Raw genomic sequence first — 14,983 nt, forward strand, 5'->3', positions numbered from 1 at the left:
TTAACGTAATGAATTTGCCCTCCTCTTCTTTGTAGCACAATGGCTGACAAATCAACCAAGCCAGCAAAACGATTATCTGCCGATTCAACCAACTCCCATGAGGGAGCTACAGGAGGAGAACTAAGTGCTCTGGAAGAGGCCTTTAGAAAATTTGCTGTCCATGGCGATACGAGAGCCACAGGAAAAGAAATGCACGGGAAGAACTGGTCCAAGCTGTGCAAGGACTGTCATGTGATAGATGGGAAGAACGTAACAACTACAGATGTTGACATCGTCTTCAGTAAAATCAAGTAAGTGCTTTTCTGCCGTAATTTCCTTGTCTCCCCCACATGTTTTGTAGACATCATCATTTAAATTTGTGAGATACTGTTTGTCATTGTCTAAATCGATCTCTTTCACGTTCCTTTACAAAATTTTGTTGCTTTGTCTGAAGATACGGCTTTCAGCTTATGACCTGCTATTTTAAATTGACTTTAGTTTCACAGGTGTTATAGTATACAAGCCAATGTATGTGTTATACTATGCAGGCTATTCCAAGAAACTGGAGTAAGTGCTGTTGGTGTTTCCTGAAGGATGTCTGAATGAAGTCAAAGCTCAAAGCTTGGCCTCAGAGGACCAAGGCTAAGATGGAATATGTGCTAAAAGTCAGTATTCTAACAAGAGTCCTGATGTCCAACACAACACTAACTCAAGTTTGAAGTGTAGGGCCATGCCAAGCTGATGGTGAATTTGTGATGGAGACCCATGGCTGTGACAAATTGATTAGGATTGTCTTTGTTGTCTATGCTTATTCCTGTGATCAGACTGGTGCTTTCATGAAACTTTCTCTGCAGGCTGAAAACCTAGGCAAGCTTGGTCAGAAACTCGTCAAATCTAAGACAAGATATTAATCTGTTCTGCCATATTCTGTATGAAGCCCAAATAATTTTTCTGGGTTTGTTTCATATGTAGAATTGGATTATTTTCACCTTCCCCCTTCCCCTGCTATCTGATATAATAATCTTGTCTTTTCAGCATTTTGTTACCACAGTAACTGTTTAAATTGTCTCACACCTCATTGTGTTGAGGGTCATGCTTTTTAAAGGAGTCCCTTAATTGTACTTGTAGCTTGTAGTAACACTTACTTGGCTTGTACTCTCAACTGTGTTGCAGTGCTGGGGAGGACATGCAAACTGAGCAAGGGTAGTTGGAAAATCTTGCTACAAGCACTGACCCTTTTGAGTGCAGCAAAGCGGAGAAAGGCAGAGAAGAAAAGACCTTCAGTCTTGAAAGTTGTCCAGTGTAACATACACAGAATGACTTACTTGGTTGATTTCTTTGTTTCTTTTCTCTTTGGGGATCTTATCCAGGCAATTGAAGACACTATATATGCACACTCTTACTCTCCTGTTTTTGTATCAGTCCACTTTCTCTTTGAGTCTCTACTCATATTTTCTTGGAAGTTGTGTTGCCGGAATTAGATATACTATCAGGGAACTGGTTTATTTGAAATGCATATTTAGGCTGTAGGGTTTTGTTTCTTTCTTCATCTACGATAGGCAATGTTGGCATTTCTTTTCAAATGTTCTTTGACTTTCATCAGCTTAAAAATTTGTCTTATTATTTCCTTTAATGATAGATACAGTCTTAGTGCTATTTTCTCATGTCATCTTCTGGGCAAGTTAATGATAAGACAACCCCATGATATAGCATTAAAAATATGCAGCATTAGCAGATAGAAAGAAATATCAGTTTTTGTGACTGTTGGGATAGAAGAAATCCAGTCTGTTTCACAGGAGTGAGTTCTGAGGTGGCAGGTACCTGAGGCTCTAGGGGAATGCCAACATATGCACTTGCTGCTGTTCAGCAGTCTCAACTCAGCTCGAGGCTTCTTGTCTCCATCTCTCGGGGGGAGAGCAAGCTCAGCAGTTTCTCAGGCCTCTCTCCTGTGACCACAGCCTCGTAAAATGAACTTCAGCCTGAGATTCTTATGGTCAGTGGGATAGGACTGGTGGATTTTAGCAGTTGTAGTCTGTCAAGGGAACACAACAAAGATAAGATGTGTTTGTCATACCCAGCTACAGTTGCCATTTAGCATTGTGTTAGAACTTCCAAATGTATTTTCTGTTAGTTCTTACCAACAGGGTTTGTTTTCTAGCCAGCTGTACTTGGAGTTTATGACAATGGCACCTGTTGTTCAGATACTAGAAAATAATTAATCTAGTAGAAATGTTCTTTGGGTTTATGAGTTACTGTGTATAAAGCCCACGTTTGTCGTCTTGCTAACTTTCCCAGGCTTCATTTATTATTATGCTGCAGATACTGGCAAAATAGGTGGGAACTAAATGTTGTTGATAGGGTAAATTAACAAGGAAATTAATAAGAGATATGTTTACCTAAGAGCTACTGAAAGGTAGTGTTGTATTCTTCCAATTGGTAACTTTCTCTGCTCCAGGAGAGATTTTATCTCTGTAGTAATGAACATTTTTGTAGGCTTAGCACCCCCCACCTCTACCAAACCAGGTGAACAAAACTTCTGAAACTTTTGAGCAGTCCTTGATACTGCTTCAAAGCTGGGACTCTGTGTCTGTCTTTAAGAGATTAGTTAAGTTTAATGTTATTATAAAGATTGAAAAAATTCCAGTGAGCCTTTGGTACAAATAAGAAAAAAGTTAAAAATGCTGTTTTCCTTCTATGTGAGGATGTCAGGTCAGACTGAAATGAAATTTGTCTATTTGTCTTGCATAAAAGGTCCACTGAAACCTTCATGTAAGCACAACATTTATATGTACTTCAGGAGAAGAACAACAAATGCAAAGAATCCACAGTAGTAGACATGAAAGAATTATTGCTAGAATTGCATTCTTTGGCAAGAAAACATGCAAACTGGGTGATCTCTTCCCTCCCTGCAAGAATTTTTGTTTAACAGTAATTTGTAAGTTCTTAAGGGTCTCATAAATGCTTTGAATGTAGTGGATTGCAATATAAGTTGTTCTTTGTTAAAAATTGATTTAATAGATTCTTTTTCTGCCTATTTTTTTTGCTTTCTATTTAAAAAACTTTCTATTGTCAATGTAGAAAATACAAGAAGTGAACCAACAATGAATTTTGCAATGGAATTACTTGAAATGAAAAGCTACTTATGAGAGTAGCCACGTGTATGAATATTTATAATTTGCATCCCTAGAGAGCAGAGAAAAAATACCTACATTTATGCAAATATTTGGATTGCATTAATAGAGTTGGGATAGACTGCAGTTTCCATAATAAGTAGAAGGGTAATTTTTTTTTTTAGGTTATAAAATGTACAATAAAGACATCTCTTATAATATTGTTAACTTTCTGTGCATGTTGCACCTGGAAAAGCAAAAGAAATTGTGAAGAGTGAATTGCAAAGTTCTGCCATATCTTATAGGATGAAATCTGTAAAAAGATGCAGCAACAAAAATGTACATAACTGTAAATATAATTATGCAGTAACCTTTTTTTGTAGTTTCACATTCAGCACTTGAGATGTTGTGCTCTGTCCTTTGTATGTTCGTTGGACTGCATACAACAGTAACACTGATTGCAGGGTAGATTTTCATTTCAGAGCAGTTACTTGCTTATAGTTATGTAAAAATCTCTTTTGCTGGTTGGTACCAGGATAACTCTTTCTCTTTAAATGGTAAAAATGAAGCAACCTCTTCTCTGAAAATTCTGCTAATATGATTATTAAAAGAAGCGCCTGGAAATACTTTCTAGGAAATTTTTAACTGGTCCATATATTTACTGCCATACTTGAAGACAAGGCTAAATCACAGTCATTTTCTATGAGAATGGAAGTTTTCATAAATTATTGTATCTGAAGTTTTCATGACAGAGCTGAAAGTGGTATTCCCATGGTTTTTTTGTAATAACAATATCTTCAATTGCCCTGTAGCTCAAGTTTCTGCTAAAATATAGGGGTTTAGCATGAACATCTTAGTAATATTAGATCATTCTAAGCATTAATTTTTCATGTACTATCTGAGCGTTATATATACATCTTTCTTTGATATTTTGTAAATGAAGAGTGATAATGCCATCTGGGCCTACTGAATTTAGAGGAATACAATTTACAGACATGCAATAGCATTTGAAAATTCATGGGTTTCATGAGAGTGGGTATTCCATGGATATGTTTTTAGTAGCTGAAACACTTGCCTTCTTGGAAAATTTCTTCATTAACTAACTGGTTTTAGTGAGTCTTGTTGCCTCGGAGAAAGCAGGTTCACTGATGACACAGGAGAAGTGCACTGAAAGGTTCTGTATTTGGTATGAAAAACAACATGTGACTTAATCCTTCTTATTCTAGCAAGACAGTGAGACATAACAGTCTAAAAACTTTGGGATTTTTGTATTAAGGAAAGCAGAATACCTAAGAATAATAGATGCTACTGATCTCTGACCAGCATTCCAGCATGTTGCCTTAGGAACTTAAATTTCTTTGTTTAGTGGGGTCAACAACTGCTCTGGGAAATGTGATATGTTAGCTATGCCATACACATACTCCACTTGTTGTATGTAGTTAACATGGTAATAGTAATAGCCCTGATATAAATACCTCTGCTCTTATTTTAGAAGTGTTACCATTCAGTGCTGCAAGAATATGTTTTAAGCACTACCATAAAACTGCTGATTCTATGACATTATTAGATAGAAAAATAAAAATATTTCTGTTTATACTGGCATGTTACTATGGTTGCAGGCAGGACTGAGTGACGTCACACCTTGGATCCATTGTGAGCATTTATTTAGGTAGTTGTCTCCATGGAAACATTTGTTTGTTTTGATGTTACTATGTGTTAAATTTTAAACAAATTTTTGTGGTTCTATACTGGATTGTTATTGAAGTCTAGTTAAGCTACAGAAGCTTTGTAAATATACCTTACTCTCCACCCTCTTCTTGGTAAAAGATCAAGTGAAAGCATAATTGTCCTCTGAAATTCCATTAATAGTTCCTGATGTTGCTTTGACATGTTTTCTTGTTGCTGAGGAAGCCATGTATTCTAAAGGCCAGAAAACTCTCCTCCATCTTTTTGAGAAAGAAAGGTTTTGTTCCCATGGAGAATCATCACAACACACTTTATTGTGCCCTGACTTTTGAGCAGTCCCACCCGTCTGTCCTCACAATGTCTTGCACACTTAGCTGCTTAGCCTGGTTCCCACAGCCTGGAGCAGTGAGGTCCCTACAGGAGTGCTTCCACCTGAGACCAGCTGGGCCTTAATTCAGCAGTAGTTCACCATTGCTGCAAGACTGTGAAAGAATTGAAATGGATAATGTTTGGTCTGAGAAGCTGGCAAGAAAACTCTTGGCAGTCATGGTAAATGCTTTCCCTATTTGTTAATTGTAATGTAATTGTCTTTTCTTTGTAATGAACAATTAGAATACTTCTTGCTTTCTTAACATATTTGAAAGGACTAGAGTACTTTAACACCTGAGCTCATTCAAAACAACTATCTATCAAAAGATCAGGTTTCTCTGAAGTAAACTGTTTTTAGCAGAGATTTTGCTGAAGCATTTCTTAAATTTTTTAAATACATAAAAAGGTATGAAGTGGTCTTTCTGAATAAATAAAGCACATAGTAGTTTCAAGATGCTCTTTTCCCCCTTGTGCCAAGAGGCATACATTCTAAACTAAAACTGTGATTGTATATGAGAAGGAAGATGATTTTAAATTCACTTGCTGTTATGCAGGTTTGTTTTGTGCAGGTGTAGTGGGTGAATTCTGTACCCCTAATGATGTATGCTGATTTTGATTTTGAAAACACTGTTTTTTGTGAGCAGACATCACATGGAAACCTACAGATACAGTGGTGGGCGATTCATTTCCCAGCTGAGATGGAATGCTGCATGATGTCATACACAGTGCTATATATAGCTGCTTGCTTGGTATTTGCCACACTTCGTGGCGTATTCCACTTGTGTGCTACAATAACTTCCAGTGGCTTAAAGTAGAAGTAGGTCTTTTGAGGTTTTTTGCAGGTCAGCCTTATTTCATCATATTGCACCATTATTTAAAAATGCCCATTTTTCATTTATAAAAGCAGCCACGTGAAATCTGTGTTAGTTTTACTGATGAACAAGCGTTTTCTAGTGTTAAATATCACTGTAGACTTTGATCTCATGGATTGAAATAGAAGATGATAAAGATGTAGAGGATGAGGCAGCCTTGTCTGCAGCAATGAGGTGACTGCAGAGTTTAAGATCATGAGATTAACAGTAGAATTACAAACCTGAGCTTCAGAAAGGCAGATCTTGGCCTGTTGAGTTTCTCACTGGAAACTGCACTGGAAAGCAGAGGCACCCAGGAGGAGCTGGTTGATCTTCAAGGCATCTTCATCAGAGCACAAGAACAATCCATTCCCATGTGCAGGAATTCAAGCAAGCATAGCAACAGGCTAGCTTGGATATACATGGAGCTTCTGACTGAACTCAACCACAGGAAGGATGTACACAAGAGGTGGAAGCAGGGAGAGCCTATGTAGGAGGAATATAGCCCGTGCATGAAGAAACTTTATGAGGAGAGCCATGGTTCATGCCAGTCAACATAACTTCAGTGCCCATAGAGGTTGTGAAGAGAATCCTTTTGGAAGTCCTTTCTCAACACACGAAGGACAAGAAGCCAGTGTGGATATATATGCCAAGGGCAAGTTATACCTGATAAACTCATTGCTTTCTCTGTGAAACGACTGGCACTGCGGGTAAAGGGATGTAGTATACAGTGATTATGACAAGGACTTGACTCCAGTCACATCATCACAAAATTGGTGAGGTAAGGGCTGGAGAGCAGGCCAACAGTCTTAAGAGGCAGCTCTGGAGATAGTGATGGTGTCACTGTCAAGGTTTAACCCCAGCTGGAAAATAAACACCCCACAGCCACTCACTTACTCCCCCTACTGTGGAATGGGGAAGAGAATCAGAAGGGTAAAAGTGATAAAACTCATGGGTTGAGATAAAGACAGTTCAATAGGAAAAGCAAATATCGCTCGCACAAGCAAAGCAAGACAAGGAATTCATTCACCACTTCCCTCTGGCAAGCAGGTGTTCAGGCATCCCCAGGACAGTAGGGCTTCATCACATGAAACACTGGCCTGGGAAGACAAACACCATCACTCCGAACATCCCCTACTTTCTCCTTCCATAGGCTTATATGCTGAGCATAATGTCATATGGTATGGAATATACCATGGATCAATTGGGGTCAGGTGTCCTGCCTGTGTCCCTTCCCAACTCCTTGTGCACCCCCAGCCTCCTTGCTGGAGGAGCAGTAGGAGAAGCAGAAAAGGCCTTGGCTCTGTGTAAGTGCTGCTCAGTAACAAAAACATCTCTATTATAAACACTGTTTTCAGTACAAGTCCAAAACACCTCTTCATACTAGTCACTGTGAAAAAAATAAACTCTACTCCAGCCAAAACCAGAACAGATGAACAAACCTTTGAATGTGAGGTGACAGCAGTCCTTGCACTGAGAGAATTGTAGCAGCAAGGAAGGATAGCTGCATGAATCAGTGAGTGGCCAGCAGGCCTAGGGAAGGGATCCTTCCCTTCAGCTTGGGGTTGTGGGACAGTGTCTGGAGTGCTCTGCCCAGTCTGGGTATGTCCAGTGCAAGAAAGAGACTGATACACTGGAACAATCCCAGTGCAGGGCCACCAAGAGGGTCAGGGGCCTGGTCATGGTGAATGGTGACTTGTGGAAGAAAAATAATGAAGTTTCTTTATGTTCCTGTATAGGCAATAGAAATTAACTTCTTGTTCTGAAGTTAGAGAATTTTATAGGAAAAAAGTGTGTTTATATATATGTTGTTTGACTCCTAAAATACAGACATGAGCTAGAAATCCTCCATCTGGTAACGAAGATTAATATATTACAGCTGTTGTAATTAAGTTATTATTTAATCTGCCTATGTGTATCAAGCTACTAAAAGAATTAAGATGTCATCTGCTTAGAATGTGATGCTGGTGAATGGAAGCGTGCTGCATTTGATGCAGTTTTTACCTTCAACTTTTTTGTTCGTTTCCTTGTTTTTCATTAAAAACCAACAAGGTGTTGACTTGGTAGAGCCAATTAATGTCTTCTTCCTGTTATCTAGAAATTTAGGAGGTCTATTTTGTGACTGAATTGGAACAAGTCTCATTACAGACTGGTTGTAACATTAAGTTCAAGAAGGATTCAACATCCCAGCTTAAAAAAGAGAATGTGAATTTGTACTGTCTTCCCTTCTGGGTTTTGTCTTCACCACCAATAAGAATGTAAGACTCCTCAGAGAAGTGTTAACACATTGTTTTCAACTTTGTGGAAGGCTGTGGTAATCAGGCTGCTAGACTTGGGGGCTAATCTTGGAGAGTAGGAAAGAAAAGGGCCCCTTGTAAATGCCAAGTGGCAACACCTGATCTGCCCTTAAGGCTGGGCACTACATGGTCTTGTCTTGATAGAGTTAGACCTGGGCCAGGCAGGTTTGACATATTAATTTGAATCTGTTGCTGGAAGTGATGTCATACAAGGCACCTTCTTGATGTTTTTTGCTCTAGCTCTGGTTGGACTCCTGGCTGGTGAGAAGGTTTGTGTGCTGTATATAGGGTTTGGACTTGCAGTGTTAAATGACCTGAGTGGTGTTACTGGGAACCACTCCTTTGAAAGTCATCACCAGGATTAATTAAAGTGGTGTTACTGCCTTCTGGCTTTATTGAAGTGGAGTTGCTTATCACTTCCTTCCGTGTGTGTCTGTGGTAAAATGAAGGAACATGAATGAAATCCCAGTTTTTCTTTGAACCCTGATCTCAGTTTCTGACTTCCTGAAGATTTCTACTGCATGTGTATGTATTCCCATGAATTTAAAACCAAAATATAATTTTGGTATGGAGTTCTGGTATAATCCCCCTCCCCTTGAAAGGTAAAACTTTCCCTTTGAGATTTTTTCCCCATTTTATAGTCAGCTTTAGGTTCTCATTTGTGCAGATCAGTAATTTTCAAGACCTTGCTAAGATTGCAAGTGTTGGTGCTGATTCTGAAGGATCTCAGAACATGTTAATTACATAAAGAAATCTCCATGGCAAGTTTTTCTAGGAAGACACTGAAGTTTTATGGTTGAAGGAGCAAATAGAGGGCACCATTCAGCTTCAGTGAGGAAGAATGACTACAGTTGACAGAGTGTAGCCAGGAATACCGTGGCTAAGATGGTGTATCCTTCTGGTGAGGAGTAACAAGAGCACCTCACCTCCTGCCTGTCACCAGCATTTTCAACAGTGCAGGCCCTCACAGCATGGGTTACTAAAAAGACACAGCACCTCAGGCAGGAAGGAAGGTTTCTGTACTATTTTGTTTGTGCCTGATATTTGTAAATCAGGCACCTAAACCTCAGAAAACCTAACTGCAGGGTTTTGCATCAAGGCCGTAAGTTTCTACCTAAGCTGTGGAACAGCTTTAAATCAAACCTGAATCTTTGTGAGTGGTGGCAAGCAGTGGAAAATATCCTCAGGCAAAACTGTTTCAGTGGAGCCACGAGTTCATTGTGAAAACCAATGCACTCCATGTCTGTTTTGAATGTGTGATATTCCTGGAGTCCAGTAGCTTTTCTTGCGGCTTTTACTTCCCAGTAATTGGTTCTGGAGATTCTTTTGGGAACGGTGCCATGTTGTGCACAGAGCCGCATGGCACACAGGTATGGAGAGCTTGGCAGGGACTGTGCTGGCTGCTGAAAGGAGAACTGTGCAGCTGCAAGTGCGTGGTGCTGCACTGACCTGCTTGTCCAGCCCTTTGCATTGTGCAAGGTGGGTGCTCCAGCTTCCTTGGCATTCACTTGGTGCTTCAAACTATGTACTTTGTAAAAGGGATGGTAATGCACTCTGACAGCAACTGGAGAACACTATCTTGGCAGCACTGAATCGTCTCCCTTCTTCTTTGCCTCAACTTTGTTCTGGAAGGAAAATTCCTGCAAGTGTGGGAAATCTTGTATTCCTACACTGTTAGCTTATGTTCATGATTGTGGCACTAGCTTCATAGGATGCTCAGAAAAGCAAAAAGCTTTCTAGAGTTCTTCTTCTGTGGGCAGAAACCTAGAATACTGTAAAGATAAGAATAAGCCATCATCATCATTTGAGGAGGAGTTAGTCCTGCAGACCTGTTCCTCTCTTTGTCTCTGCTGATACAGCAGAGCATTGTACCACTTGGTGCGATTTGTGAGCTTGGGCACCAGCAGCTGCAGAGCAGTGGTAATCTTTGGCACCAGGCTGTGACTCTTATGACACATGACAGCACTTGCTTCATTGCCCAGATGTCTTGGGTCTTTATTCTATGTCCTCCAGTTGCAAATATTGTTTAAAAATAAAAGTAAGCTAATAAGTAGTTATTGTGCTGTCAGTGGCTGTAGGTTTTCCATGCTGTGTAAAAGATGCAACTGATAGCTTTTATATCATTATAATACTTTGTATAAGTCGTTTTTCTTTCAGTTAACAACAGATGATACAGTGATACTGTAACACGATCGTTCATTACATCACAACTGAAAAATTACTATGAGAAAACAAGATGGTTCTGTGCTTATTGTCTGGGATCTCACTCAGTTATACAAGATCTCCAGATCAACTCATTGCAATTCCCAGTCCAGTACCAATTAACCCTGGATTTATCTGCTTCATGATATTCAACTGTTTGTTAGTGTGTGTGTGTGTGTGTTTGCTAAGCTTCTGAATGGAACTGGCAGTGCTAAGAATGGAGAGTTTCTAATCCAGACCAGTGTGAGAGTAATACAAGTGGCTACTGATGAGAGGATCATAGAGGAGAGGGTGGGCAGCTCTTACTCATCATCCTATGCGGTATTTCACAAAAATGTATTGTGTATTTGCTTCTGCAAGAACAAGCATCTGTGGCACAGGCTAGCTTAAAAGTGATGATCACAGTGTTTACCATTCCTCTCCAATCACTTCCCCGTGCACAGCAACTACTACTGCGACAGCCTCAGCTAGTTTGTGTCACTAGGGGAACATAAGGAACCCTATTTTGAAACTCCTTGTGCGCAGTTTTCCTGTGACTCAATTTGAAGCAGGTAGTAACCTTTCTTCCAAATTTAGGCTGTTTACATTTTCTTCCTGTGATGCATGCTGTATGGAAATAGATGCCTGGAGCAGTTGTAATCCAGAGGAGATCAGCATGTGTCACACTGTTCTAATTTGGCATGGTGCCAGTTGAAGGTTTTGTAGGTTTGTAAGCATTGATTACATTATTAGAGTGTTTACAGCTCTACAAGAAGGTGTCTAGGGGAGGATGTTTTATGTGATTTTTTTTTTGTGTCCTTTTTTTTTTGAGGAAGAAATTAACAGGTGAGTTGATATTCTTAAAAGAACCAATAGATAGGAAAAGTGCGAAAAAGGGAGTAATTTGGCATTTATAGGTTCTGACTTTTTTTTTTAGTCTGAAGTAAGTTGAGAGATAGGTTTCAAGCCTAAGAGAACAATAGGAGAAGGTACTGAAAGGTAGGTATGGTGAAAGAAAATATATACCCCATACGGCAGCTGATCACCACTCTGTTAGGTGACAGTTTTGTGTATATCCAGAAATAAGGACTGTTTATTCTAGGTGTCAAATGTGATTTGAGTTTAGGACATTTTTAATACTAATAATTAAAGATAATGAGTGGTGTGGATGCAAATCCGAGATTAATGACTGTAATCTGATTAGTTTTTTGCTCCCAGTAAGTCCTAGTACTAGTTTAAAAAGAACAGTGAAGAGTATTCAGTTTAGTAATTCCTTGAAAGGACCAATGCATTTGCCATGTGTTTCAGCAGTTCATCCTTTATGAATAAAATATAAGTAACATGATTTGGTTTTGAAAATTTTATAGCAAAAAGGAATAGAAATTATTTCCTTCCTTTTACAGAAAAGCTGGAACTGTGGTTTCCAGTTTCCAGGCAGATTGCTTTTCTCCCATCACTTTACCTTAGCTGAGAGTACTGGAAAAGCTTTTCATTATGCTGAAGTGGAAAGCTGTTGAACTAAAATGCACAGAGCTAGTTTGATTTTCCTTTTTTAAATTCCCGCCCACCCCCACCCCCCCCCGCAAACATCAGACTGGGGAGACCCTACTGGGTCTCCTCTAACCAGATGAAGAAAGCTATAGAAAGCGTACTGGGAAGTTAAATAAACTGCTTCATTTTTCTCCTTCTGTACTGATAAGGTTAAGTCTGTGTGCTGATTTAACAGTCTGGTTTTGAGTTTGATCTGCAAATTCAGCTGACTGCAACTTCAGTCAACATTGGCCATTTTGAACAAGTTTGTCTGGTTTTGATAATTCCTTTACTGATGAAGTTCTGTGTCTGTGCCCAACAATATAGTATCTCATGCATGCTTGGGAGATTGTTCCTTTTATTTCTGTTTTAGATGCTACACTGTGTAACCCAGTCACTGGCTATCTTGTGTTCTAGTTCTACATCTTCAAGTACTAATCTGTGAAAGGCACAGTCTAGACGTACAATGAAGTGACCATCACTTGAGGTAAACAGTAGAGGTATATAAGAGCTATCAGACTTAAGGGCTATCTATAGAGAACTGGATTTCTTTAGTGTTAGAGACACTGACTTGATGTTATCTAACATGATGTTTGCACTTTTTGGAAGTTTTTCAACTCCATTTTTCAAAGCCTTGAGATAAAGAAGATGACAAGATGTACTTTCTGGAGACAGTTGTCCAAATAACTTATGCCAAGTGTTGATTAGATTTCTATATGTGCTTGCTCCAACTGTAATCTCCTGATCTTGGAAGAAGTCATCTGCTGAACAGTACAGTTTCTGCAAGATACATGGTGATTTTTAGAGGAGTTACTGTATTGACTAACCTCTCAACAGTATTGTTCATTGTCGTAAGTTGCTGTTAAGAAAACGAAGCATATAAAGTGTGCCTGATTTGCATGTAGTCAGAAGAATTCTAGCTAGCATTTCTGCTTGTCATCTTTGTTGAGCTCCATTTGAAAATCTGAGGGGCTTTTTGGAACTAGGAAGAGTGAGGGGATTTGACTTCCGATGCCTCTAAAGGAATGGACAACCTTCCTCTGCTGCAGGTTAGAAAGGCACAAAGCCATACTAGTTTTTGTAGTTGTGGTCTCACAGAGCTTTGTTGACTTTTGTAGGTGTTGGATACTCTGTAGGTGTAGGATAAGATGTTCAGGAGTGCATAAAGCTTGCTTTAGTTGTGTTCTACCCCATGAAGCTTTGTTTAGTAATTGAAGTAGAGCATTGGCCTGAAACATTTGCTGTTGAATTCCTCCTGGTTTTGCTATCCTTACTGTGAGACATTAACTATAAATACATGCATGAACTACCTAAGCTAGTTTTAAATTAACTACTTGTATAAACATTCCTCTTTTAGAGGGTTTGTGATAAAAATGACGAGCATGTAACCCTGCAAAAATGTTTGTCAGTTGCTTGTATTTGGAGGTTTCAGAGAAGACCTGCACAGACTGGTATATGCAGCACAGCACATAGAGCTAAACAGTGTGTAGGCACATGGCATTGTCTTAGTCTATTGGGTTTTTATCATCCTTTTTTCCTGCAAGAGCCAGTTTGAAGTTGTGCTTTATAGGTTATGAGGATATACTTGTCTTGCTTATGAACAGTGATCTACCCTATTGGCAGCACTAGTGGAGTGTGAGAGACCATATGGTGAATGAGAACCCATGGAAATTCATCAGTGGTCCTCATTCAGAAGATTTTATATCACAAATAAATTAGTATGTACCTGGAAGGTAAGGCAGTTTTCTGACATATGCACTGTGTCCCAGTTTAAATGAGACAAGGGTCTTTTGCTGAGGATGAGTTATGAGAAAAGACCCAAACTCCTCTCTCTAAGCAATTATAAATCCAAAATTAAGAGGCTCCGATTGAAGGAAAAACAAATTATGGAAAAGGAAAAATAACAGCTCTTTATTAAAAGGTATGTGTGTATTAACAGCAACACGAGAAAAAAAAGCCAAGTGAAACAAACAAACAATACTCCTATACCCACAAATAATCCCCTTCAAAAACAACAAACCGATAAACAGGCAAAGGGAAAAGTAAACAGTTCAATTTTGCACTCTTTGATGCAATTCCAACCACAGTCAATAGGGGCGCCATTGGGTCACTGGAGATGCAGAGCTTGTAATGTCCTAAAGCAGTCACCAGGCAGCGCTGTTGGATCACGGGTCGCCGCCACACGGGGTGGGGTGGGGGTGGGGGAAGAAATATGAAGGCCCTCCGAGGTGTTTCAGAGAAAACTAGGTCCCACTTCCCTTCCCAACACACCAGGAAAGGGGGAGGAGGAGAGGGGAAAAGGGACCAGGCAACTCTCACCACTCTGGCTGGTCGAAACCGCTCTGCCCAGTCCTCTCTCTCTCCCCTGGGGGAGCTCCTCGCTCGGGGAACGGTGAAAGGGAAAAGCAAAAAAGGCAAAAAAACCCCAACAGCTCCTATCCGATGAAGATTTCAGGCAGGGCCTGCAGTTAACCAACAGCTGAGGAGCCAAGAGCAGCACCAAGCTCCTTCTCCGACCTGTGCTGCAGCCAACAGCCCAGCCCACCAAAAACTCCTCCTCCCCCATTGCCCAGGCGACGAGAGAAAAAAGTAAACAATAGCATTTCATCTGCCCCATTTCCTAGGAGACTAATTTTTCAGCCATTAGCCAGGGAGCTAGCTCTTTTGTTCACCTGATAGCTCTTAATGGCTCTGGCACACAGGGCCAGGGGGAAGGGAAAAAATTTCTGACTGGTTCAAGGGAACTAGCTAAACCATGACACACTGGAGTAAGAACACAGAAGTCTAATACTAATTGCACCATTAACTGTTTACTATTTGGAAAACTTACCCTCCCATACCAAACATTGTGGGAATGGATACATCGAATATTCTTGCACCAAAATGCCATTCTCAGCAAATAACATTTTGGAGCAATACTTATTGCTTTTGCTGGTGAAAGCAGAGGCTTTGAAGAAAACATTAACTTCAGAACTGAGAT

General features: G+C 39.9%; 1 protein-coding gene across 2 annotated transcripts in view; it reads left to right on the forward strand.

Moving 5' to 3' along the window:
• TPPP (tubulin polymerization promoting protein) overlaps window positions 1-14,983 on the forward strand; it is a 73,223-nt gene that overhangs the window by 13,153 nt on the left and 45,087 nt on the right. For both annotated transcript variants that reach the window (XM_050324575.1, XM_050324583.1), the window contains exon 2: window positions 36-290. In XM_050324575.1, the coding sequence (XP_050180532.1) occupies window positions 40-290 (251 nt within the window). In that variant the 5' untranslated portion in view covers window positions 36-39. The remainder of the gene's footprint in view (window positions 1-35; window positions 291-14,983) is intronic.

This window comes from Myiozetetes cayanensis, unplaced genomic scaffold (assembly GCF_022539395.1).
Source record: "Myiozetetes cayanensis isolate MyiCay16 unplaced genomic scaffold, myiCay2020 scf1, whole genome shotgun sequence".
NCBI lineage: Eukaryota > Metazoa > Chordata > Aves > Passeriformes > Tyrannidae > Myiozetetes > Myiozetetes cayanensis.